General features: G+C 39.6%; 2 protein-coding genes and 1 long non-coding RNA gene across 5 annotated transcripts in view; 2 read left to right on the top strand and 1 right to left on the bottom strand.

The window, feature by feature from the left end:
- Positions 1–26,605, top strand: part of LOC122981255 — a 571,779-nt gene that overhangs the window by 217,761 nt on the left and 327,413 nt on the right. The window lies entirely within an intron of this gene.
- Positions 1–26,605, bottom strand: part of LOC122981249 (centromere protein P) — a 115,740-nt gene that overhangs the window by 1,136 nt on the left and 87,999 nt on the right. For both annotated transcript variants that reach the window (XM_044349907.1, XM_044349906.1), the window contains exons 7-8: positions 891–970; positions 721–812 (exon numbers count right to left, since the gene is read on the bottom strand). In XM_044349907.1, coding sequence (XP_044205842.1) covers positions 721–812; positions 891–970 — 172 coding nt within the window. The remainder of the gene's footprint in view (positions 1–720; positions 813–890; positions 971–26,605) is intronic.
- ecm2 (extracellular matrix protein 2, female organ and adipocyte specific) overlaps positions 4,109–26,605 on the top strand; it is a 28,149-nt gene continuing 5,652 nt past the window's right edge. The window contains exons 1-10 of one of the 2 annotated variants that reach the window (XM_044349894.1): positions 4,110–4,376; positions 9,378–9,512; positions 10,290–10,451; positions 14,280–14,468; positions 17,879–18,673; positions 20,203–20,318; positions 21,945–22,080; positions 23,391–23,548; positions 24,902–25,041; positions 25,194–25,306. In XM_044349894.1, coding sequence (XP_044205829.1) covers positions 9,380–9,512; positions 10,290–10,451; positions 14,280–14,468; positions 17,879–18,673; positions 20,203–20,318; positions 21,945–22,080; positions 23,391–23,548; positions 24,902–25,041; positions 25,194–25,306 — 1,942 coding nt within the window. In that variant the 5' untranslated portion in view covers positions 4,110–4,376; positions 9,378–9,379. Of the gene's footprint in view, positions 4,377–9,377; positions 9,513–10,289; positions 10,452–14,279; positions 14,469–17,878; positions 18,674–20,202; positions 20,319–21,944; positions 22,081–23,390; positions 23,549–24,901; positions 25,042–25,193; positions 25,307–26,605 lie in introns of both variants that reach the window. The other variant, XM_044349895.1, reaches the window with a different exon arrangement.

A 26,605-nucleotide genomic window follows, 5' to 3' on the forward strand; every position in this document is an offset into this window, starting at 1 on the left:
AATTTGTACCAAATTACATGTTTCTTCCAAGAAGAAGTTAGTAGGAAATTATTTTTTTTACAGACCAATAAAATAAGGCGTCACCACGCAGGGTATTTTATTTTTTTTTCAGGATAAGCTCAGTCTGGTTTAAATCTGTTGCAGCTGTTTCGAGTTGACATTTTACCTGCTGGTCTCCTGATGAATCAATAATTGATCTGTTACAGTCTGAGAAAAGGCCGCTACAGTGAACAGTGTTATTTCCACTGAGGACGGGGAGACGTGTCCCCTCATCTTTCAAAATCTTATAATCTTATAATCAGGCATCATTAAGGAAAAACCTCAGTGCTGAAAAGAAATATACACAACCTTCTCTGTGTCTTTTTACAGAGAGAAATCACTTAATCTATATTTTATTTAGAGGTAAAGACGCAGATACGGAAAAAAGGACTGTGCTGTTTTTAGTAAATATATAAATCCAACATTATCTCTTATCAGCTATCAGGTGTCTATCAAAACTATATTTTGTAATTTTTTAGCAAAATTTTATAGCATTTCTTTTTATTTTTTGTTAGATTGGTGAATTTGTTTTTCCCTAAATAGTTTTTTTCCTTCTGGTTGAAGAACCTCTGATTCATTGTGTCCCTACACAACAGTAAACGACCTGCTGTGAGCGTTCGTTTTATCTTCCCGTCTGTAGATCTCGGTGAGTTCAGGTAAACTGACAGAGGAACATCTCACCTTTTTCTGGGATCTTTGTCAGCAGGTCGATCTTCGGAGTGACTCCGCCCTCTCTGGAAACCTCAACTGACCAATGAACCGATAAGACGCAGCTGTAAACACAAACAGAGACGGTCAGCAGAGACGACTTTAACTGTGTTTCTGTGCTGCGTCAGTGTCCGTGTATTTACCCAGGAAGCTCGGGATGATGCAGGGTCATGACCTCTGACCTGCAGCCTCCAGGAAGAGAGACGACAGATGGATACTTGTCCTACAGAGATGAAGACAGAGAGAGAGAGAGACTTACTCATGATGTTATCATATGTTTATTAAAGTCCCGACACTCACAGTTGTGATAATGAGCACTGAAGCAGCAGCTGGTAAAGTGATGCAGCTGTAAACTGGTTTTAGGATTGACGGCAACCAGCCTGAATATTATTAGAGCTGCAATGAAACTATTTTGATAAATGAATAATTATTTTAGTTTAAGCAAAAGGGCCAAACATTTACTGGTTGCAGCTTCTCAAATGTGATGATTTGAAGCTTTTATGTATCATATGATAGTAAACAAAGGCTTTTTTTTTGGATTTTAAACAACTAAACATTTGAAGATGTCACCTTGGAATTAAGACATTATAGAGAGGATGAGCTCATGTATTCTGACATTTTACAGACAAAACGATTAATCAAGAAAATAATACTCAGAATAATTGATAATGTAAATAATTGTCAGCTGCAGCTCTACTTATTATAATTCAATACACAATCATAACCTCCACATATGATTATCACTGTATATTAAAAGTCTTCTTTCAGTCTAGTGATGTTTTTATTTCATGAAAAGTTATGCACAGTTACTCATGATGATGATTTCTGACTTATTTTTTTTTAAAAAGATTGTTTGCAAATGTATTTCAGTTCTGGACAAATAACCAGTTAAGTATCAGTTGTTTCCCAGCCAGTAATGAACAGAGTTACTGGAAGAAACTGCTGTTTTCCACTATTTTCAAAGTCAGCCTGCGGGGGGCGCTACAACATCTGTTTAATGATCTAAATGGTTTGTACAGAGAGTTTTTTACAGGCTACACTTTAACAACTAGTGAAGAAGAAACAAGAGGAGAGAATATTTACAGTGTGAAGTCGTGTTGTTGTTTCATCAACGTTACAAATGAAACGTTCAGTCGAAGCAGAGGAACATTTGTGATCAGATTTCACTTCAGAGGCAACATTTGTGAACTTTATGACCTTCGACAAAGTTCTGAAGGAGAAGATTTATTTGTGTTTGGGGGTGTTGAGTTTTCTGAGTTTACAAATGAGGTTCTGTTGCTTCTGAAGTGAAATCTGATCAGTCTGAAAATAAACTGTAAATGTCATTTATTTAATAGCCTCGACTCACTGAGCAGCACACGCACACACGCATGCACACACACACACACACACACACACACACGCACACACACGCACACACACATCCCTCCAGGCAGCGTTTTCTAGTATTCTTCAGTCATTAGAGGTGTGTGTCCGACAGGTGAGGGGTGTGTCCAGGTGACTCAACCAAATGGTATCTGCAGCTGTGTGTGTGTGTGTGTGTGTGTTGTCTGTAATCACATTCAGGCTGCTGTGAGTTTCTACTCCCTGAACCAGGTCTTTATTGTCCTCTACTGTTTTTCCTGAGCACGTCTTCACAGTTTGTTCCTCCATATGTTTACTCATGTTTGTCTTTGAGGAAAACAGCAGCTAAACTGTGTGACTGGAATATAATCATCAACAGACGCGAACAAATGACTGTAAGATAAATAAAATCTGCTCGCATTAGTCACAATTAATCAAAAGCAAACACATCTCTGTGTTTCTTCTAGCAGAAGCTCCCCTGACTCCTCGTTACTTCGCTCAGCTTTCAGACTGAATGCGAGACCACGTCAGTCGACTACGTTTAATCACATTTTTCTTTCCATTCACACTTTCACCACAGTGTGAAAAGAGCACTCAGAAATATAAGTGTGGTATATTTCTGATTGTGACCCTCTTTTGAAAAAATGGTTATATACGTCTTGGACCGGGTGGTAAAATTACAAGCTGAAGTGCATAAATATAATAAAATATTTGTCCTTCTCTGCAGTATTTAAAGTGACAAATTACAGGAACTTGTTCTGGATATTTTGTGATAAATCATGTGACCTTCATCAACAGCTGGCTCATCATATTATTTAACTTAACGGCTCTTACTGAATTCTGGTTTTACAGTGGAAAAAAGGGACAATAAATAACAACATGCAGCTCAACATTCAGCACCAGTCAACAGTTTAGACACAACTTCCCATTCACTTCAATGGTTTGACTGGTGCTGTAAACACATACGGTCAGTTTGGCTGCATAAACGCAGACAGACGCACCTGTGATGTATGACATCACCACAGCTGATGAGTTTGGGGTCTTGCTCAACAACTTCCTGTCTCTGTCTCTCATTTTAAATGTTAATATAGCCGCTCATTAATATGGATTTATGTTGATGTTAAACTTTCATCGGTCTGAGCTTCGGGTCTTACTTCGCATTGAATTGATCTTAAAGATAAGAATGTTTTTTGTCCATTTATTTTCAGAAGTGTTGTTTATATTTGAGGACACGACACAGTGTAAACACATAGAAACATTCATTTCCGGGACGTCTGAGATAAAAAAAAACCTTCTAGTCAAGCTAATGGTTTTATTCTTGGATCTTGCTGATAGTTCAAGTTCAAATTACTCAACTATCTAAATATAGGACACAAATATTGTGTCTTCTCTGGGGCCGAGACGAACTTCTGGAAATAAAAAGTCTGTTCAGTTTCACTGTACCAGAAGTTTGCAATTAAGTACTTTAATAAAATGACCACTGAAATATTTATGTGTGTTCAGTTTATTGCTGTCATTATTATCTTGTGGTGACAGTATGATTTTCTTTTTTTTTTTTTTACTCACATTACAGTCGAGCAGATTTTCATCATCATGTACTTTGGGCTTTGAGGACATTTAGGATTTGTCCTCTGAGGTTTTATTTAAACATGCTGCAGAGAAGTCTTTGCATTCGACACTGAAGTGGGATGTTTGGTCTTGCGTGACCTCTGACCTCTGTCCTACATGCAGCTGTGGACTCTTTCTCCTCGTCTGGAGACGTTCTCGTTAATTTTCACCACAAAACTGAACCGGTGTTCTGTTTCTATCGGCGTGTTTTGGTGAGCCTCCTGTTTTGTTTGAGATGTTTTTGGTCGTTTTCACCGCTCAACACGAGAATATTAAACTTCTGTCTGCGTGCGTTGATGTATTTCTCTGATATCCCGTCAGCGGTGACCTCTCCCACACAGGAAGACAGATGTCAGACCTGTCTCTCTCTCTGTTTATTTCTCTCTCTCTCTCACTCTCTCTCTCTCTCTCACTCTCTCCTCTTGTCTCAGCTGCAGAACAAATCCTGGCTTCCCTTCGCAGCTCTATTAGCCTGCCTTGCTCTACACAATTGCTCTACGCTCTGAGACACACCGAGAAACACACACACACACACACACACACACAGTCTTTATACAGTATCATCACAGAGCGACACACACATACACACTTCTCCTGGGGCTCCTACAGAACCAGAGGAGGAGAAAAGAGGGTGGAAGAATTTGGCTTCAAGACCTTCAGCCGCCTTCAAACTGCTGGTAATGTAGAGTTAATGTCTGTCTGTCTGTCTGTCTGTCGTCAGCTCCTCCCCTCCGTGTCTCTCTCTCTGTCTGTCTTTCTTTCTTGTGGTGATTTGTAAACAGTTTGTTTCAGTAGCTGCAGAAACTTTTGCTATAGATGATCTTCTTCTTCAGGTCCAAAAGATTAAAAAAAAAAAAAAACAACAAAACAAAACGCTTACAGGATCTTAACAAAACCTGACAGTGACTCGTCCATTTAAATGAAGCCTGGACCTGAACCAGAGTGGACTGAAGGGAACCAGATTCTTTAACTTTTAAGATACACGTTACACTTCCTGGTTTGATACAGCACTCCCCAGATTCTCTCCCCGGTCACTGATTTATATTCTGCTGAGAGTAGGGAGCAGGGAGTGTTTTGACTAAAATCAGTCAGACCATCTTTATTCAGGTTTTGCCTTTTTTTTTTTAATGCAAAAACGGCCTGGTTTTCATTAAGCTGTTATTTTTCTGCCTTGGTTTAAACGATTCCTCAATTATCAGGATAAATACAGAAAAATAATGAGCAAAACAGAAAATAATGAGCTCATTCAACAAAACCACAAGACTTCGTACTTAACAAAGCAACGCAAAACTTCTTTTTTATCAGTTTGTATTCCAAGAATAAGATGAGACTGTCGAAGCAGATTCACAGTGGTGAAAGGTTCTGATGAGCCTACAAACCTGCGTCTTTAAGACCTGACCCAGCAGACCCTGACTGGTACTGCCAAATGAGAGACACGAACCCGACCCGAGACCTGAAGCTTTGTGTAACAAAATAGCCTGAGTTAAACAGCAGAACTCTGCAGTGGCGTGAGAATGGCGGGCTAGTTTGTTTGGTTTTTAGATTAGGAAGTCTTCAGTCTACTAACTACGTAGTTCTTTCCTCTCTTACAAGTGCAGATCGTACAGTTGATGCTGGTTGTCGGCTGTCGTCTTTTTTGTGTGTTTATAGATGTGAGGTGAGTCTTTGTCAGCTCGGTCTATCAGGGTCCTATCAGCCCTTTTCTACGGCAGGAACTTAACGTCATGTAACGTGTATTTATTGTCTCTGGTTCTTATTATGTTTCCACTGTTCTCTGCCCGCTCTGAGGACGAGTTCCTCAGGAGGTGATACTGCACGCTAGTGTACGGTACCTTCAGGGGTTGGTGGCAGCGCTGTCGAATGCGATTGGTCAAGCAGATGTGACATCACATTACAACAAGGACGACACAACGACAGTGACCGCTATCTTACTGCTGCATCTGTGTGGAGCAGGACAACTAAGAACGCCTGTAGGAGAAACCAACATGTCCAGGCTGTATTTGTTGAGAGAGCTCCGAGTAAACAACTAGAGACCAAAAGGTGGAACAGAAGATTTCAGAAGATGCAACACACGGCCAAACAAAGCAGGAAAGATAATGAAACAAGATTCTTGACAAATAAAGATCATAGTTCTGCAGTGGAGCAAACTAAAAAAACTACAAAGTGGTTTGATGCACTGGACAGTAATTATCTCATACACTGGTTTACGAAAGTTAAAGTTAGAAAGAAAGTTAATCTGTTACCATGAAGCGCTCCAGAACCTTGAGGCTGAGTTGTGACGAACTGGACACAAAATCTGTTTCTAGAATTTATGTCGTTATGTTAAGAAAACACAACATTGTGTTTTACGCTTAAAACCAGAAGTAAACTCACATATCTCAGTCCAAAATCAATATTAAATTCAGTTGGTTCATAAGGAGAAAAACTGAATGCTGTCAGTTTAGGAAATAAAATGATTTAAGGAAGAAATTACAGAGAGAGCAAAGGAAACCTATAATTATCAGTCATTTGTGGAGGTCATTTGACAAGCAAAAAAGTCAAACTTTCTTTGGATATACTTCGCTTTGTGTCAAGTTTTGCTGCTTTATATTACTGGAAACTGACAAAACAAGACATCTGAAGACATCACTGTAGATAATTTTCACTATTTTCTGACATTTTATGGACAAAACCATAAAATCTAAAAAAAAAAAAAAAGAGCTGGTGGAGAAGTGGAGAGGGGACATTTCAAACACCAATAACAACTACAGAGCTGCAAACTTTGGTTATATTTTTAGTGCAAAGAAAATGATTATTGGCTGCAGCTGGAGTTTTGGATCTTTTGTTATTGAAAAGTACAAAGAACTCATATTGTCTGAAGTCACAATGTGGTGTGAGAAATAAAAATTCACTCTGAACTAATTTTAACTAAGTGAACACTAAAGGAAGCAAACAGAACAACAGATAACTTCACCTTCAACACTGTCTGGGTTTCATTAAACCATAAACACACACACACACACACACACACACACACACACACACACATAGAGATTATTTTTATACCCTGCTGTTCCTGCTGGAAGTCTCTCCGTCTGAGCCTGCTCATCCAGAGACTGAACTGCTAAATATTTTCCATCTCTCTCCCCTCCCTCCGGTTTTCTTTCCTCTGGATCTCTTTCTCTCTCTCTCTTTGTCTCCCAGTGGAGTATTGATTTCTGGCTTCCTATTGGCCGGTGCTGAGCCGAGGTGGGAGGATCTCGGAGTTGACTGACTGTGTGTTCAGACCTCCAGACTGTGGAGCTGCAGACTTAAGTTTTGTTTTCATCCCAAAAGAAAATGTGAATGATTACAAGAGAGCGTGGGCGGATATGATGTATGAGTGAGTCCAACTTACCATGACGTGTAATACGCACTCTGGAAAAAGTTGATGGGAGGTGTAGTCTTTAAATGCTAATAAATCATGAAGGGCTCAAACTCTAATACCCCATCCTGTAGTAGATACTCATTTATCTTCAGCCTCATTTACTCCTCTCATTTCAGTGCATTCAAGATGCAACTTAATGCACATTTATTTACTTTAGTCACATATATACGTCTCTGACTGCAGTCCGTATTTGTTTTCCACTTCCTGAGCTACATGAAAATCAGCGTTGACCCTACTTCAGTCCAGAGGGGCGGTGGTAATGCACCTGAAGATTTCTGGCAACTGCCAAAAATGACTGAGGAAGAATAACTTTTGTACTTTGGCAGTTAAGTTACAACAATTAGTCAAGTTAAGTGGCTAAAAATGATCGATCAAATAACAGCAACATATGGATAAATCACCTGGAAGGTCTACAAGCGAGACAAAAGTTAAGGCGTCTTAACATTTTTTTATTGTTGATCCCTCATCCATTTATATCAAAATGCAATCAGAACTGCACTCCTGCACTTCAGGTGACTCTAACAGCAGAGTGAGTTACATACTGCAGATGTTCGTGATGACGGAGTTGATGTTGGCGCTGCAACTGGAGTTGAATTACAGCAAGTTTCAATTACAGGCTGATTTCAGCCTCATGATCTGATCTAAGTCCAGTTCTTACAGTTTGATGTGGATTATTTTTCATGTTTTCATTTCATTTAAAGGTCTGAGCCCAGAATCAGGACCTGACACAGGATCCAGGCTTTTTACACTGAAACGTGCTCTGAAAGTGAAACGCAGTTAAAAAAAAAAAAAAAAAAGGTGAACAGAGGCTGAAGTCTTTCTGTTTGTGTATTTCTGGAGCGATGCTGTTATTCTGACTGTAAGAGAGGAGCTACATGTGAAGACATTCCTGCTGCATACAATATCATAGAACAATATAGAAATGTAACAGAAATCAGATCATGTTATAGCAGAATAACTGGCCTAAAAATCATAAAACTGGGTTTAAAAAAAACAAAAATAACACTAAAAAAGTTATTTTGATATATCTTTGATCAAGATGACAAATGGTAAAGCTGCACTGACTGATTTTTTTGGTCACTTTGGGGGAAGGGAACAAGTATTCACCCTCATTTTTAACTCTGCTGGGTCTCTACCAACTCCTAAGAAAAAATATTTGGCTCCTCAGCTCTTAAATGTTTTACTATGTTGATCACTAAAAGCAACAAATGGCGAAAAAGCTCCATAAACCTGCAGTAAATGAACACTGACTGTTTGAAGCTTTTAATCCCTAAGACTAACAGAACTAAATATTTCTATCAGGACCCTCAGGCTTGTCTGGGCTCCATCCCAATAAACAAGAGGTTTAACACCACCAACAACTTGCATCATGCAATGGGGCAGAGCTACAACACAATTATTACTGTTATCTGGTTCAATCTGCTCCATTCAGACAAGAATCAGACAGAAGACAAAACTATCAGGTGTGAAGGTGTGTGTTAACATCATATCTCTGCTTTAATAATGACAGGACTGCTGTGTATAGACTAGTCATTACACACACACACACACACACACATAGACAGAGGGAACCCGCCATTAAGACCCCAGCAGAGAGCTATATGAGGGCCAGCAGCAGCACTGACAGCCCCTTTAGTCTGAGAAGCTGCTGCAGGTAAAAACCTCTCTCTTTTCATGGTTTATTTTTCTGTGGGTGGAGAAATATGTCTGTTTTGTTCCAGTCATTTTAGCTGCTGATTTATGCAATAACTAATAACAAAAACAGGTTTCTTTTCATGATTTCCATGATATTTTTGGGGCATTTTCTGCCTCTATTGAGACTTGAGAGAGAGAGAGAGAGAGAGAGAGAGAGAGAGAGAGAGAGAGAGATGGCAAGCGACATGGTTGGCCACTTGGGCGCTCCAGTGTTTTGGACCTTTTGATTTCCAACCATTGGTATTTGGAGAATTAACTGTTTTACATCTGTTTTGTATCTAGTCTTTGGAACATCCCATTAACCTGCTGGAGAACTGCTGAGGAACCAGTGAAGCGTAGGGCTTGGTAGAGGCCTTATCATCAAATACTGAAAACTGTTTACATTACATTTATCAACAGAACTGTGGCCTCTTTTGTTTAATGGAAAAAAGACTTGTAGCAAAACACATTTATATTTCTCAATGTAAGGTATCACTTTGATATCAGTACCTAGACAGGCATTGTATCGAGCTAATGAAGCCCTCAGTGGAGGTAATTCCTTTGAGGCAACCTGAACCTGGTCTGTGCTGCTCTGCAGGGATGAGGTGGTGGCTGGTGGTGGCCAGCCTGTGGCTCCTAGTGGTCCTGACTGTCTCGGATGCACAGATCAGGAGCAGACCTCGCAACCAGGATGAAGAGACCCCCCGAGGGAAAAGGAAGAGGGATGGAACGGGTAAGACTGCCTTTTAAAGGAAAACTCTGAGATTCTGGAAAATCCACTTGTTCGCCAACATATAGTCAGATGAGAAGATTGTTAACAGTTGAATATTTATGCATTTGGTACAGAAACGGGTCCAGAATGCCTTTAGCCTAGCTTAGCACAAAGACTGCTAGCTTCCAATAACCTTAATGTTTTCTGATTTACATGGTGTATCTTGTTTATCGAACAGGTGTAGAAATAGAAATGTAAAAAGAAGACACTGTAGTTAAAGCAGTGTTGGTGGTGACTGTTGACCAACACCTGCTGGGCTGCAAACAGCATTTTAAAAGTCCTGATTTTAACTCATAATATCTTATTATGTTTCTCTGATTATTGTAATCCAAAGTACAGTCTTGTTTTCTGATTTAAAAATCTCTAATTAACCAAGAAAAAAGCAGTTCAACTTATAACATGTGGAGTCCCTCAGGGGAGTATCTTGGGCCACCTACTATTTTTTATTATATGTGAATACTTGGTATCTGTTTGTGCTGAAAGCTAATCTTTATATGCTGATGATTCAGACATTGTGGCTTTTCATAAGCATGGGAATACATTTGTCTCAAGGGCGGAATTTATGGAATTTATTTTATTTTGCTTAAAGCCTAGGACAAACAAATCAGCCAAAAAACTTATCTGTAAACTGATAATCAGAGAGAATCCATTGGCTCTGGATACTACTGCATTGACTCCCTTTAGAAGTTTCTACAGTAGACAGATGTGAATGAATGTTAACATGACCATGTGTTGCAGGTCATGTGCGGGCTAGATCAGGACGCTCTAGACCTCTGAAGATCAGACTGATTCCTGGTCCCAGCGTCCCAGTGAAGCCTGGACAAAACCAAGGAAACACTTTGATCCTGAAGTCCTACAAAAACCTACAAGAACAGCACTCGACCTACAACGTTATCCCAGGTCAGTGACATTACTAACTCAACTTTAACCCAGGGTTGTGAGACCGGTAACTCAGCCCAATGAGACCAGTAACTCTAATCCAGGTTAGTAAGAACAGTAATTCATGTGTGTGTGAATGGGTGAATGAGCAGCAAATTGTAAAGTGCTTTGGATAAATCTCTCTATAAAAAATGCAGCCATAATTCAGCCTTATGCCACGTTCACGTCATATGGGATGGATGGTAAAGATGGGAAAGATTCCCATGTTAACGACTCAACATGTGTGATGTGATTACAGGCTTGGCCGAGTGAAGGTTAAAAATATTGTGTATCGACAAAATAACACTATCCATTAAATCTGGGTTTAATCACCATGAACAACAACCTCACTGATATGAGGTGTCCCTATTTGCTAGATTTTCAGGCACTTCCATATTATGAAGCATTATGTCAAATGTACTGGAGCTTTAATAAAAGTCAGAGTTTCCCAGTTGAAATTACGACTTGGAAGTTGATATGAACACTGACAATACTACAACCTGGAATCTCATAATTACAATAACTTCAATAAGAACACACAATTAACCTCGCTTAGTGAGACCAGTAACTACTCAGCTGTAGCTTAGGTTAACAAAACCTGTAACTCATGTTATTCAGTGTTTTCCCAGTTTACCAAAACTTTATCATAATCCAGGTTATTAAGACCAGTAACTTGGCCTTAACCTAGTTTAATTAAACCAACAATTACCAATCACAGTTCAGTATCATTAGAAACAGACCAACTAATAGTTTCTTAAACATTTGTATAGAAAGCTCCCACATTAGAGACATTGCAAAATACACCACCTTGCCTCCTGACATAATGTTAACCATGTTTTTTTCCAAGTAGGAATCATCACTCCACATTATTAATATATTCCTCTACAGCACTACTAATTTCAAAAGGCCATCTCTCATCCCATCTCTCTTCATTATATTCTGCTAATTAAGGTTACAGTGTCCTCAGTTCTCTGTGAATGATCCCCAAGCAGCTTGAGCCATCACATGATAAAACAAACCAGTTAAATTGTCTCAGTGTTTAAATGCGTGAACTAACATGGAAACAGGTGGAGTGTAATTATTTGTATTTAAAACTTTTAAGTGGTACATTACATAACAGAGTTTTATAGTCAATAAAATCTTAATACGATAAAATAAAACCTTTCACTGAATAAAAACAGGACTTTTCAATCAAACTGGATGTGTGAATTGAGTCAGAGAGCGGCTCAGCTCAGCTTAGCTCTGAGGTTTCGTTTTGTTCTCATAATGAAGCTGCCTGTTATTACAGCTCAGTAACCTAATGACAAATCATCACATTCCTACAACATGCACAGAAGGGAAAAACCATCTGTGGGAAAAGAGCTGAAAATCCCACATGTAGATGGGGACAATGACTCTAAAGAACCTCAAAGTTACGTGTAAGCCTCAGTTTAAAACAATAAAGATAGCAATATGTAATTAGAAGGAAAGGTAGCGGTGGCAGTCTGTTGTTGGGAGCTGTGGGGGGAGAGGATTTTTTTCCATGTAGATTTAATCTGTTTGGTTCTTTTTTCGCTGCTATTTGGGATGTGAGAACATGCCTGTGTGTTCAGAAAAGCAAACACAAAATGACTGTAATGTTACAACCAAACAGATCAGATTGCAGTTTGCAGAAACAGAAAGTTACAGATGTTGGACCAACACGACTGAAAAGTCTGACTTTGATACATTAGTTTCTATTGTGAAATGTCTGTTCAGTCACCATGGCAACCAATCGGCTTTGTAAATGTTACAAGATACTTCAGAGTGAAAGTTTATTGCTCATCTGGGGGGCAATAGTTTGAAAAATAAATCTACCTCAAAGTCAACTTGTTAACCTTTTTTTCTGGAACTTTTGACCTCATCTCACAGTCTTCATCTGTGGATGGAGTTTGCTTAGCTGTCATAGAGATGGTTTGTTTGTCATCACGTGATTGTATATGGGGGGTGATGGGGGGAGCTAGTAAGTGGACCTTGATTTCAGATTATAAAAATGACTCTGTTACATTGTGCCTTTGCATTAATGCTTCCAACCTACATCATTATTTACTGGTTTCCTTCAGCCTTTACTGAATCTACCTATATGCTAACTTGTACCACAGCTGGTTTAAAACATTGTGTTTTTCCCCAAATTATGACAATATTAAGCAATATTATCTAATTTGTGCACAAAAGATAGCAAAAACAATCTCCAGACTTTTGGAGCTTCATAGTTTTGCAAAGCCAAGGGTGACATCTTCCAATTTCTTGTTTTGTCTGACCAACAGTCCAAAACCCAAAGATATTCAGTTTGCAGTAATATAGTACAGAGAAAAGCAGAAAACCCTAAAATTGGAGCAACTGGGAACGAGGAATGAAAGATGTTTTTACTTGAAAAAGGATGAATAAACTAATAAAAACACATGAAAGTATGTATTAAACACCTTATAATGATAGCGCCACAGCAAAGTCAGATAGTTGCTGCATTGTTTAAACTAAACCCTGCAATTTACCAGAACGAGACAGAGATTCTATGACAGCAAGACAATATTTTAAAGAGAAAAGAAAAGCTCTAAAGTATGTGTCCTCCAGCAGAGATGACAGGGTGACAGTCTCACTGCTCATAGTAAAAAGGACAGAGACAAAAGAGAGACAGTATTTAAGAGAAATGACAAAAGCCTCTTAACTACCTGTGTTCCTATAGACGTAACAAAGAGCATACCATTAGAAAGGATAGATGACAGACAGGACAGACTTAAAACAGACACAAAGAGCGTCTTTCTGCCATATCATAGTGGTTTACAGTCTTTCCTACTGACTCACTGCCAGTCACAGCCTCGTCCTGTCCCAGGTCTGATGTTGAAAGGTGGATTTAATGCAGAGGGAGGAGTGGAAATGCTACAAATCATTGCTTTGTCTGGTTCTGATGGTAAAGTACAGGCTTTAGGTTAGACCAGACACACACAGCAATTATTACATCAATTCATTCAGTGTTTCAAACTGGTCTGGTGTTGTGCTCACTGACAGCTGTTTCATCAGATGGAAAAACAGCCAATCAGAGCTTTAAGGGTAGAATTAAGAATCTCTAGAAAGTAGACAGAAAGTCCAGCAAACCAATGAATATGTTTGAAAACCAATGATGCATGTCTATGACTTTACAAAGTCTCACCATTAAAAGAAACTGTCATACGTGTTTTTTTGTCAAGAACAAGGACATACGACAGCAATGGTTACAGTTCGGTTCTGGTTGGGGACCTTTGTTGCATGTCATACCCCTCTCTCTTCCATGGTTTTCCATCTGTCTCTATACTGTTAGCTGGTGAATAAAGACATGAAAGGGCCAAAAAAGGATTGTCCAGAGCCACCTAGATGTGTAGAATAAACAGAACAGTGGTTGGCCTTCTTTATATCACTGAGCTGTCGGACTAACATTTAGCAACATTCAGTGGTCATTTCCTTGTTGTCTCATTCACTGCCACACAATACAGTGTCGCCCACAACTGGTAAACTGTACCATATGACTGGTTGCAGGCTTTGTTCTTTTTTTTTTAATTAAGCTAAAATTATACTCTTGACATCTGCACAGTCACAAAGGTCTGCATGTTGTACATTTTGCCATCTGCACACGTTCGTGAGACTTCTTGCAGACCTGTAGCACAAATTTTATGTCCGCACAAACTGTGTGTGCCAACAGCACATGTGAACAATCTGCATACCCAGACTCTCGATGAATTATACATGTGTGATATGTTGATAAGGATTTTGAACTATTTTGTATTAATGGACCGATTGTAATGTGTCTGTATTTTTCAGGTAAGCAGGGCCAGTGTGTGTACCAGGGTCTGACCATGTTCGACCAGGCCGTTTGGTCTCCAAAGCCCTGTGTGACCTGTCTGTGTTCCGGAGGGCGGGTGGTTTGTGACGAGATCTCCTGTCCCATAGTGCACTGCCACTTTCCCTTCACTCCCAATGGGGAGTGCTGCCCTGTCTGCATGGAGCCAGGTAGAAACACAACATGTGGCAACGCCATGGTGCAACATCAAGAGGCAATAGAGATGAGCAAAGTTAATTCAATCAACACTCTGCTTAACAAAAACTTCAGTTTACAACATAATTACCTACCAAATTCATTACATCACATGGTCACAGTGCTTGACTCAGCTTTACAATAGGAGAAGTGGGATGTGCTGACAGGTTTTAAGTTCAAAGTAAGAAAGTAACTGATTTATCTGAGTAAAAATAGCCCTGAGTTTAATGTAAAGAAGATACTGTAGGACTAATTCATTTAAATGTATTTTGCTTACATCGGACACGTGAGGATATATATTCATATATCAACAAATCATTACAATGGTGACACTGATTGTTACCATAGAGCAGTCTTAACTCATAAAGTTCTTCACTTTCTCACCAGTAAACATGTGTTGGGAGTTCATTTTAACAGATGTTAACGGAAGATGTGTCATACACCTCTAATTTTCTCCCCAGTAAACATATGTAAGGAGTTAGAGTTAATTTTAACAGATATCAACAGAAGATGTCTCATTTTGGAATGAAACCCTTCATTATGTATTGTAATCTGTATTCCTTTCACTCGTTTCCTAGAGGAAATACAACTAAACAGTCATCTCTGAGGCCTCAGCATGTTGATTCCCGTTTCCATCATGGCTTTTAAAAATGTGGTTAGCACATTTTGGGTCAGTTCAACACATGTTGTGAAAGTTTTAACATGTCTGTGGAGGGATACCACATGTTGTTTTCCACATGTCCAGGACTGGTTTCACCTTACTGTCAATTCAATGTCATCAAAATGAAGACTGGACGAACAATTGAATCTACAACAAATATAAGTGTATAGACGAGTTTCTGGGCGACATTATTTTGAGATGCGTGTATATACTTGAGTCAGAAAAACAAACCAGAATGAGTGAGACTTTATGGGGCGGTCAACATAAGGAGTTGTTTTTGTGCCACAACAAAAACAACTGCACAAATGGCAAAAGTAATGGGTGGAAAATGTTCAATATCCAAAAAAGGCAACCTTACTGTTAGCTCAGAGCGCACAATAGCTATTAGCAACTAGTGATCTGGTAAGAGCCCTGGATTTTAATAAGGTGGTGAGTAGTTATGTGCATAATTGGGGAGGGAAAACTGCCTGTTTTAAGGTCTGAAAGCTCACATTGTTACTGCGTGTTTATAGCTTTTTATTGAATGATGTAAACATTTGCCAGACTCTTATGACTAGTGCTTTTTGTTGTACCTTTAAGTTCCAGCGTGCAACTCGGTGACAGGAGGAGCAGACTAATGGCTTTGAATGGAAATTACATCACATTGTTACACTTTTCATAGAAAAAAAAAGCGAACCGGTGTGCAGAGTCTCATTTAAAGACGCCCCATGGCTGATACATAATACTTATTAAATGCTGTATTAACAGTTTCTTATGAGTGAAGTCATCTAATGAGTTTCGTAAGATATCTGGCATCTGTCTGGTAAATTTTTAAGGCAAACGTCAGGAACTGCCATTTCATTTCTCACTACCTGTAAAAGCTAACTTTGTGTAGTCTGGTTTAGCATTATCACTGCTACTAGCAACTGTTTCTCTGTCAAATTCAATGTCATAACGTTAGCCAGAGTTGACAGATGACCATCAACATGAGGCATGTAGTAGAAAAGTTTGAGAAAGTCATACAAATTTATCTCTAAACAATAACTGTACTGGTTTCAAGGAAATTGCTGTTTAGAAATAATGAAAATATCTATAAATAAATGAGGTTGTGGCCGTCTGTGTTCTCTACCTCCCTGCTGTGCACGCATCCTCTATTGTAAACAGGAAACCTGTCTATACAATCTCTGTGAAATTATGAAAAAAAAGTAGTTGAATTGACAGTAACTAACTCAGTGCTCACAGTCATACACTGCATAGTCATTATCTGCATGTATGGAGGTGAAACAGGAGAAAACCTATTAAAGTCATTTTTATCAATGACTTATTCATTTACTCTATGTAGATTAATACACATTAACCTAATAGCAATACCCATAGAAACATGTATGTATCTGTATACATGCACTGTGTTTAAACTATGTCTGCTGTATGTATGATGTTTATTGTAAGGGAAAATACATAATATGCAGACTAAAGGCTGTTTCATATTCAGAAGAAAAGTGTTGGTCCAACAAGAGAAACTGATGTACAAAAGCTCAGACAAAGAGTCAGGAGACAAAAAGTTTCCATTTTACAGATTCCCCATCTCATTTTTATGGTAACCAGTGAAACATTGCCAACTCATAGCCTTAGTATGATTGCAGACCTCTGAATCACTGCTTACATCTCTGATTTCTTCATTGACTCAAATGGGTCAGATGCTCATTAAGGGCTGGTTCACTGGTTGGAAAAACGACCAGGCCAATCAGAGCTTTGTCAGTGGGATTAAGAATCTCAAGAAAGCAGGAAAAAAGTCCAGCAAACCAATGAAAATGTTTGAAAACCAATGACACCTACAATCTAACAAAATCTTACCACTGCAAGACAAAGTTTTCATATCATATGTGTTGGATGTTCCAGTTGGCACGTAGTTTAATGACTATAAAACAGTATAGTGTTTGACAAGTGAACTAAGGTCGGTCTAAATATTTACACTAATATTGGATTGTTTGCCAGAACTTGACAGCAACTCAAACTGTGTATTTTATGAATCTTGTTCAGTAACTTCTTCTTTCTTGACAAAGATTATTTGGTAGGTGTGATAGCCACCATATCTGAACAGTCAAACAGAAGACAGCCATAAACAGAAACTACTGTGACTTCAGTAAAAGAAAATCTAAGAGAGAAAAGGTAAAAGTCTTGTCACAGTTTTATTGACAGGTTATCTCTGGGAAGTCCCAAATCCCCATAGCAACAGAGTATTGCAGCTATAATTGGAACAAACATAAAGTTAACAAAATTAAACTTATCATCATGAAGCACAAATTAAGGTAAGTCAAATTTAGATTCAGTACCAGCTGTCTCGAACATCGGCAAACACAAAAAGACCAACTTTACTTGACTCAGGTCAAACACGTCCAGTTCAGTGGGATCTGGTCCAGACTGGTCTACAGCAGCAATCTGCTCTGTAGCTTCAACAAGCTGGTCTTGTACCAGTCTGTCTGTCTACAACACTAACACAGCCGTATCTGTCTGTCCAACTGTCATCCTGTCTGTCTGTCACCAACTTCCATCTTCATCCTGTTTCATTTTCTTTCAGTGTTTCTTTTTCATCCCCTTCTTTTTGCTCCTTCCTCTCCTGTGTGTCTCTCCTTTCTTATTTCAATCCATCTTCCTTCCTTCCTTCTTTCTATACTGTCCCCTCTCCTCTCGCCCACCTCCTGCCCTCTGATTGGTTGCCCCCCCACCATCCTACACCAACCCTAGACCCCAACCTCAGCCTTGACCTTTCTGGTGACTCCCCAGTTCCCAATAACCCCGGCGAGGCTGTGACCCCACTGACCCAGGAGGAGATTCAGCGCATCCTGTGGCGGGAGGAAGAGGAGCACCGTGAGGAAGAGGAGCGTCTGAGGAGGAAGGATGAGGCCAGGAAGAAGAAGAGGAAGCAGAGGAAGGAGCAGGCGGAGAAACAGAGGAAGATAGTGGAGGAAAGGAGGAGGGAGGAGGAGGATGCACTGAGGCGACAGGTGGAGAAAGAGGAGGAGGAGTGGAGGAGGCAGGAGGAGGAGAGAAGGAGACAGGAGGAGGAGAGAAGGAGACAGGAGGAGGAAGACAGGAGGCGAAAGGAGTTAGAGAGAGCAGCAAGGGAAAAGGAAAGGAAGCTTGAGGAGGAAAGGAGGTGGCAGGAGGAGAGGTTGAGGGAAGAGCTACTGGCTCTAGAGGAAGAGGAAGAAGAGGAGCAGGAGAATGTAGAAAAGGAGGAGGTTTGGCTAAGAGGAGATGTGTTTCAGATGCTCCCAAAAGAACCTGAAGAACCCGAGGAACCAGATCTCCTCCCTGCTCCAATTCCAAGACCTCCTGCTCCAACGGAGGATGAGCTGGAGGAGGTGGAGGCAGAGGAGGTGGAGGAGGAAGGGGAGGAGAGGGAGGTAGTGGTACAGAACAGGGGAAGCCTCCCTCCGGGCTGTGATATCTCTGATGTCACTGTGACATGTGAAAACGCCAAACTGACCTACTTCCCTCCTCTGTCCATCCCTGAGCTCAAATTTCTCAGTCTGGAGGGTAAGTAAACACGGACTTTGCCAAAGTACAAGTGCAGCTCCTGAAGAATCTTTTCCACATACGTCACTGGTGTTCAGTAGCATATTATTGAATCTGAAGCCAGTATCAAATCTATTTAGGTCTTCAAAATGTGAACCTTAACAAAACACATTAAAACATAACAAAAAGCCAAAGATTCAGTTTAGATCTGTACTTAATTTTGCACACTTTATATTTCATTAGCTGCTTGCTCCAAATACTGGAGGTTCTAATTTACAACTATCAAGTTGAACAGCTTAAAGGATAAGTCTGGCATTAGTCTATATTTTTCTTATTATCAACAAATCCCATGAATTTCCAAACCAACAATGCGTTTGTCCATCTCTCAATACTCTCTGACTTTCCTTTCCTGTCTGGGGCCCCGAGCCCATCGGTTCCTATTGAAGACTTAAATATTCAAAAACAGCTCACAAATGTATAGTTAAGTAGTTTCAAAAGGCTCAGTAATTTCTAATCCTAAAACAGCTGGGCACTGTAGTTTTTTTTTCAAACATTACTCAAACAAGGGAAACTAGTGCATTTGTTGTGGATCCTTTGCAGCAATGAATTAATATACATTTGGCAGTGAGTAGCAGGACAGTGTACGTGAGATTAATTCAACATAAACTACAGTGTGTGTTTTCATTGTAATGAATATTCTTAGACAGAAATGGAGCTCTACGGCACAGAGGAATACAATATATAAGGTGGATACACAATCCACCTTATATATCGGTATATATTACTAACAATATTTGTTAGTAGGATCCATGCATTGTTGGTTTAGGTTTGCATTAGGGCTGTACCAAAATCAGAATCTTCCAAGTTGACTTTGAGATGACAGTTTGGGCCAAATATTCTTTCCTTTAAATACGGAGTGAAACAGATGAAAGTTTAACTGGGAGATTCTGACCCCAGAAACTGACATGATGCGATCAGCTGATCGTTTCACCAAATAAGACTCACCCCTCCCTCTTTTGGTCTGTGGACAACTAAAACACACAGTCCCACTTACATTATAGATTGATGAATCTTTTACCACACAAATTATCTTTGGCTGAGTTTAGAGACAGTACATTGAAAACAAGACAGTCCTCCTCTTTGACCTTAGATAATTAACGTTAATTATCGAAAGCTGATATAACCTGCAGCCAGTGATGTAATTTAAACTGGCGAAAAAGACAGTCTTTGCTAGCCAACAATGAGAAGATTCTACTGAATGTTTTGTTCATTGTGAGAAGAGACAAAAGATTCAGTAAGAATTTGTTAGACTTGCAGATTAGCAAATCTGGGATTTTTATCAACCTGGAACCAGAATTTTAAAAAAGGCCACCAACTATTGGAACCCAGTCCTATATAGTATATTGCATTTAGGAACAAATGATGCAAATAAATAAAACACAAGACTGAGAAACACAATAACCAAATTGAAAACACAGGTATACAGAAACACACTGCAATTACAGAAAGCCTGCCAAGTCTCCTGTAAACTGACTGAAATTGATTCGCAGGCAACAACATCAGCAACATCCCAGCAGAAGCCTTCAATGGCATCCCTAACCTGGAATGGATCAACCTGAAGAAAAACAAACTCACCTCTTCCGGCATTGATAGTAAAGCCTTCAAAGTAAGACATACTGACACACTATACCACTGCAGCCCTTCAGAATGAAAGACATTTTCCCAAATGTCTGTTCTGTTTGTACAGCATTTCTCTAGAGGCTCCAAGAAATGATGATGATGATTTTAGTGACAGTCGTCTGCAAAGACCAAAGTTTGAAGGCAGACATACTGGACATCTGCAGTATAATGCAATCAACCAGAAAGAAAAGAAATATGTGAGAATTTTTGTGATATAATGGTGCCCTGGTTAAATGTACTCTAAGACCAATAGGTGTCAAATAGACCAACAAGACAAATAAAGCAATATGCAGTAGTCGGTGGGCCCTATTTTCCTGGAGGTGCAACAACCAGTGCAAGCAGTGCTCCAACTGTTTGGTATTTTCCTGACCTTGAAAGTTGCTTTGCATGTCTGTGTGGTATTTTGGTGACCAGAGCGCATGGTGCAGAGGTTGGAAGAGAGACAGTTGTTGTATTTTGGTTGAAATTTGGTCCTAGATGTTGCCCTGAAAAAAGATATCTCAGAACCACATCTGTTTCTGGCACGACAATCCCCTGCTGCTGTGGTGATTTTATCAACAGGATCAAACTAAATATTTGCTGCAAACATGCTGCAATAACAAATGAATGCTTGAAATATAAATAATTTATTTCAATTAAACAATCTCCAACCAAAATTGGCACAGAAAATAATGTGGTTAAAGCAGGAAAGTCAGTAAATCAGTATGCATCGATCTATAAATGAATGTGGGAGATTCTTACAGTATGCTGTCCACAGCTGCTTTATACTGTATGAAAAGCTTCTCCTTAAGTTCATTAAGTCCCTGCAGCATCTGAAGACAGCAAGACTGATATGTTGATAAATCTGCAGCCTCTGAGAAGTGCTGCACCGGAGTGCAGTGCCGTTATGCACGGCCATTCACTGTGTTTACTTTTATAAACCACCTGATGTCACCAGGCTGCTACAGAATAACCACACACACCTCAACACACATCAGACTGGTCAGTTATAACTCAATATTCTGCTTTTTCATGAAGGAGATGTGGGGTTAGCCGTGCTCATCGGCCTCTTTTCCAACTTTCTTTTTAGCAAAAGTAGTGTCTCATTTTATTCTTGAAACACATTGTGGTACAAATGCAGTTGTGTAACATTCACTAAACTATGTGACAATTTTCAAGGTGAGATACATTAGAATTACTGCTGATAGTGTTGGTCAAATATAATCATATAAACGGCTTCACCAAATCAATTTCTTTATCTCTATTGTAATTATAATAAGTAACTAACGAAAAAACCTACTCCAGCTGTTGTTGGCTGCAGATTTGTGGTGATGTGTGCTCATGTTGTGACGCTCTGAACCATCTAGACATTTCCTGAACAAAAGCTTTCCAATGCTTTTGTATTGTGACCTGGAATTTAATTAGTTATAACAAACTAAAATAGACACATGTAAAGAGCAGCTTTTTTTAAAAGGGCTTCAACTGAAAGCTGCACCACTACTGAGAAACAGGAAGAAGAGGGAGGTGGATAGGTGTTTCTGGAATTAATATTTGTGGCATGACGTCAACTTTGCACACATCCTCTTCAAATACTTGCCAGTATCACTAGTATCTGTGTGTGTGTGTGTCTCAGGGTCTGAAGATGCTGACACGTCTGTACCTGGATGGGAACCTTCTAGAAGCTGTACCCTCTGACCTCCCACCCACCCTGCAGGAGCTGAAGATCAGTGAGAACAGCCTGAAACGGATCCACGACAAAAGCCTCCAAGGTACTGCTATGGCAACCCACAATGCACCTGCTGACATCAGCTTTCATGTCACATAATACTTTGCCAGTTGTCAAGTCATTTACATCCGTCAAGCTGCCAAGTTCCTGGCTCAAAATGACAAGATATGACCACCTAGATTGTTTATCTAAAGGAAGACTCAACACTGTTGCTCTGAACTGCAAAAGTACAGGCCACCTACTTGTGCAAACATCAAAATACTGGTGTGTCTTTCCCCAGAAAAGCCTCTTTGGACAAGTGCAGTACAGACACCAGCATGCAGAGACATTAACCTGACAACACAAGGGAGTTTCATTTTGCAGTTTGGCCAGCCCATTGAGATAATGTTCTTTAGTTACAGTCAGACTAAAGTTGGCAGTTGTAGGTGCCATTTCATCCAGTATGATCACCATTTGCCAACTGAAATCTTCACCTCTCAGTGCTTGACATCATTAAAAATGTAACTTATAGGCATAATTATAACCATACTTTATATTTGAAAATTGCCCTTGTTCAAAGTGCAATTTCAACATGAACAACTGGAATCTAGAGACAATCTACAAATGATCAGCAGCAGAATTGCTTTGCACCCGCATGACCCATTATTTTCCTCTGGAGAGAGCAAAGAAGCCAATATTTGTGGTTGTGCTACTTTGGGCACTGCTTGGATAGCACGTCTCACAGTTTTGCACAAAGTTCAACCATTGACCTTTGGTTGACGGACTTGGAAACAAAAAGTAAATTGGATAATGTGTTGAGATTTTTTATAAGTTGGTGTTTCCAAGTTAAAAAATTAACCTTGAAGCTTAACTTTGTACTATGTAAGAGAGCCATGATGGATCAAACCCATTTTGATCATCACGCTCTTGTCTTCTTCTCCACAGGAGTATAATCTTCCTTTGAGTCACATAATTCACAAATGGTCTCTTCTAGGCCCTCTGTTTTGTTAGTCTGTTATTTGTTATCTAATCTGTTAATTTGTTAATTTAATCTGGCACCTTCTTGCTACCCAGCACTCATTAGTGATGAACACTAAACTTTGCCTCTGCACTGTGCTCTGCCCACTGATCATGTGTAGAGGGTCTTAATTTTTCATTCCTACTCTGTGTTGTGCACAACTTTTTGGTAACCTCTAATGTTTCTCAGTGATGTTAAAAATGTATGTTATGCATAATGAAATGAGAATTTGTTGTCCTGTTTTGTTGTAACTGTTGGTTATGGCCTGATAGATTTTTCTGTGCTGCGCCGATATCAATTCCATACTTCCAGTTGAGGAATAGTGATGTAATGTTTATCTGTTTTTTATCTTTAAGGTCTGAGCAGCCTTGTGACTCTGGAGTTGGAGGGAAATCTGCTGAGTGAGGGGAACGTAGATCCTCTGGCCTTCACTCCCCTCATCCAGCTCTCCTACCTCAGATTGGGTAGAAACCACTTCCGCACTATACCACAGGGCCTTCCCAGTTCACTGCTGGTATGAAGTAATATCTGTTTACATAACTATCTCCAGTTCGTATCCCCTCATTCCTCTCACTGGGATACCTCCCATAGCCAGACTTCTGACAGTCTTTATTAAAGTCTAAGCCACAATACTCTCTACTGGTGCAAAAACCATAGCCAACCATAGACTGCTGCATTGGTGTGATTGTGTGACTACAAAAACTAACCTTGCTGAAACAAGTCATCATAGCTCCAATCCCTGATGATCCAATAAGTTCAAAGAACTCATTGTGAACACCCCACAAAAACCCTAAAAATATTCACAGCCTTTGTGAGCCTCCATCAATTCCAGAAGGAAAATGCTTATTGCTGCTCTGATTCTGTCATAAGAAGATTGTTTCCTGGCGGGCTGATAAAAACCAAAGCCTGCATGTTTTGGTGAGCCAAAGACAATTTTCCACCCTGGTTGACAATAAAGATCTACTCAATTCTATTCTATATCATTTTAAGGTCTGTAGACACTTGTGACACTTTAGACAGTCAATGACAGTGGAGCCTTAGGAACCTGGAGGCTCTAAGCAGCTAAATGGACTTTTTGGACAACAATTGGAAGAAATAGATGCAATACTCTAGAAGCTCAATAAATCAACACCCACCAGCAACATACTGATTTGAATTAAATCTATGAGACATCCAGTCACATTATCAGAATCCTTCTGGCCAGCCAAATGGAGTCTAAATGTGGGTTTGCTGATGCATCAGTATTTTCTTTTTGGCTCTGGTGTTTGAGACTCGTCAACTGAGTAAACTCTGCTCCTACCTGTGGGAAATCAGTCCACTAAACCTGTAATTATGGCCTCTGGTTAACCACAAACACTGTAGAACACCAGCAACATGCTGCTTCTGTAAATCCACCTTAAAACCAACCTCATGTCTTGACCTTGGAGAGTTTCTATACACTCTCTGCAAATCCAAAACATCACACATTTTCTTGTCATTAGTCCTGAAAAATCGTGGACTACCTTTAACATTGGTTCTTTGATAATTAGCTCTGGGTTTTTTCAGATTTATCAGACACATTCACTTGTGAATATTCAAGGGTTGCCGGTTTTAACAGACTGTAGGTAAAACAAATGTGAATTTATTTTTGGGGTGGAACAATGCATTTACAACCTGAAACAGTCCCAACAAACCACAGACTTGTCTGCCAAGATCTCATAACCAAAAGCACTCAGTTAACACCGCCGTTTAATGACAAACTCAAAATACCCCCACTTGCTTTCCGTAAAAACTAAAAAACTTATCACAACAACAATAAATTCAAGTAATTCTCCATGAGTTTCCCTCAATCAATTCCTTTCCGACCCTGATGACGTCTCTCTTTCAGGAACTATACTTGGAGAACAACTTGATTGAGGAAATCTCAGAGACAGTTTTCAATCAGACCAACAATCTGAATGTGGTTTCTCTAAGACACAACAGGCTGGATGAGACCAGGATCGCCCCTTTGGCCTGGATCAACCACAGGTGAGCAAAAAAGAAACCTGTCACTATCACCTATGATGTTCTGTTCAGTTTTTCCACCATCAGCTGTCATCAAGGACAATGAATCAGTTATGTTCTCTCATTTCCATTTCTTAACAAACCCCTCCTTCCCTCACCTTCCTCCTTCTCTACAGAAATCTGGAGTCCATTGACCTTTCACATAATGACCTTTACCTGGTTCCATCCTACCTACCCAAATCTCTGGTCCACCTAGTGCTGGTGGGAAATAACATAGAGAGGATACCTGGTAGGTGGAAAGTGTTGATGGAACACCTGGCTGACAAACATGCTTTTGTTTATGCTGTTCCCTGCTTGCTTTGGGAATAAGCTCCTGCAACTAAATTTGCGTACTGCTCAGGTGGTCATACTAAAAGTTCTAGGTACTCTGCAGCAGTGCTGTCAATCATGATTGGTTGAGCTGATGTGATGTCACATCACAAGGAAGACCACTTCAACAAACACAACAGTAACCAATGTTTTACTGCTGCTCCTATATGGAACATGACAACCAACACTTAAAAAAACAAGAATAATGGAGAATGCTAGTTTGACAAACCAACATGTCAAGGCCCTCATTTGTATTTGTAGAGAGGCCAATCAGAGAAACCTGGAGTCAGTGGTTTGAAACCAAAAGGTAAAACAGCAGATTTCTCAGCATCTGGCAGAAATAGGGATGTAACACAGCCAAATGGTGCAGGGAAAATAAAAAGATCAAGGAAGGTTATAGGAAAATTACAAAGTGGTTTGGTGCACTGAGTGCTGTTTTGAGAAACTGAAGGGTCTGTGCCAACCAGAGCCGGGACCTGGATTCTCTGTTGGCCTTGAAACTTGTATCTCATATTAATGTAAAATTGAAAGAAAATCTGTAACAGTATCAGCTATGTCATTGTTGTCTGTCATACAATCGCCTACTTACTTTGCCTACAAAACAGACCATTAAATTGACATAGCTGTATGACATATAGTTTGTCCCCTGTCACCTTTTTATTGATATATACCTGAAATGTCCCACCAATGTAAGATTCAGTGAAAACCTAAGAAAGAAACTTAACCAAAGTCCTAAAAGTTCAGGACATGGGAGGCCCCAGGTTATGGGATGTTCAGTGCAAAAGGGCTATCAGACAGGGTACAATTATGGTGCCTGATGCACTGACATGTTAACCTATTTTTACAATGTGGATAGTTTGGGTACATAAAAATGTTAAAATCAAAAGTAGACTGCAGTGCCCAAGTGGTTAGTCAGTTAATTGATAAGTTGATGGACAGAAATTCTATCAACAAAAATGATGACAATCGCATGTTTCAGTAATTTTCCAATCAAAAACTACAATAATTCTATGATTCCAGCTTCTCCAGTGTTGAGGATTTGCTCTTCTATTTTATATAATTGTAAATTAAATATCTATGGGTTTTAGACTGTTAGACAAAACAGGACGTTTGATGTCATGATGGATTCTAGTGTGATAGGCACATTTTCACTATTCTATGATACTTCATAGACATAATCATGAATCAATAATGACAATAATGGTTAATTTCAGCCCTA

This window comes from Thunnus albacares, chromosome 4, assembly GCF_914725855.1.
Source record: "Thunnus albacares chromosome 4, fThuAlb1.1, whole genome shotgun sequence".
NCBI lineage: Eukaryota > Metazoa > Chordata > Actinopteri > Scombriformes > Scombridae > Thunnus > Thunnus albacares.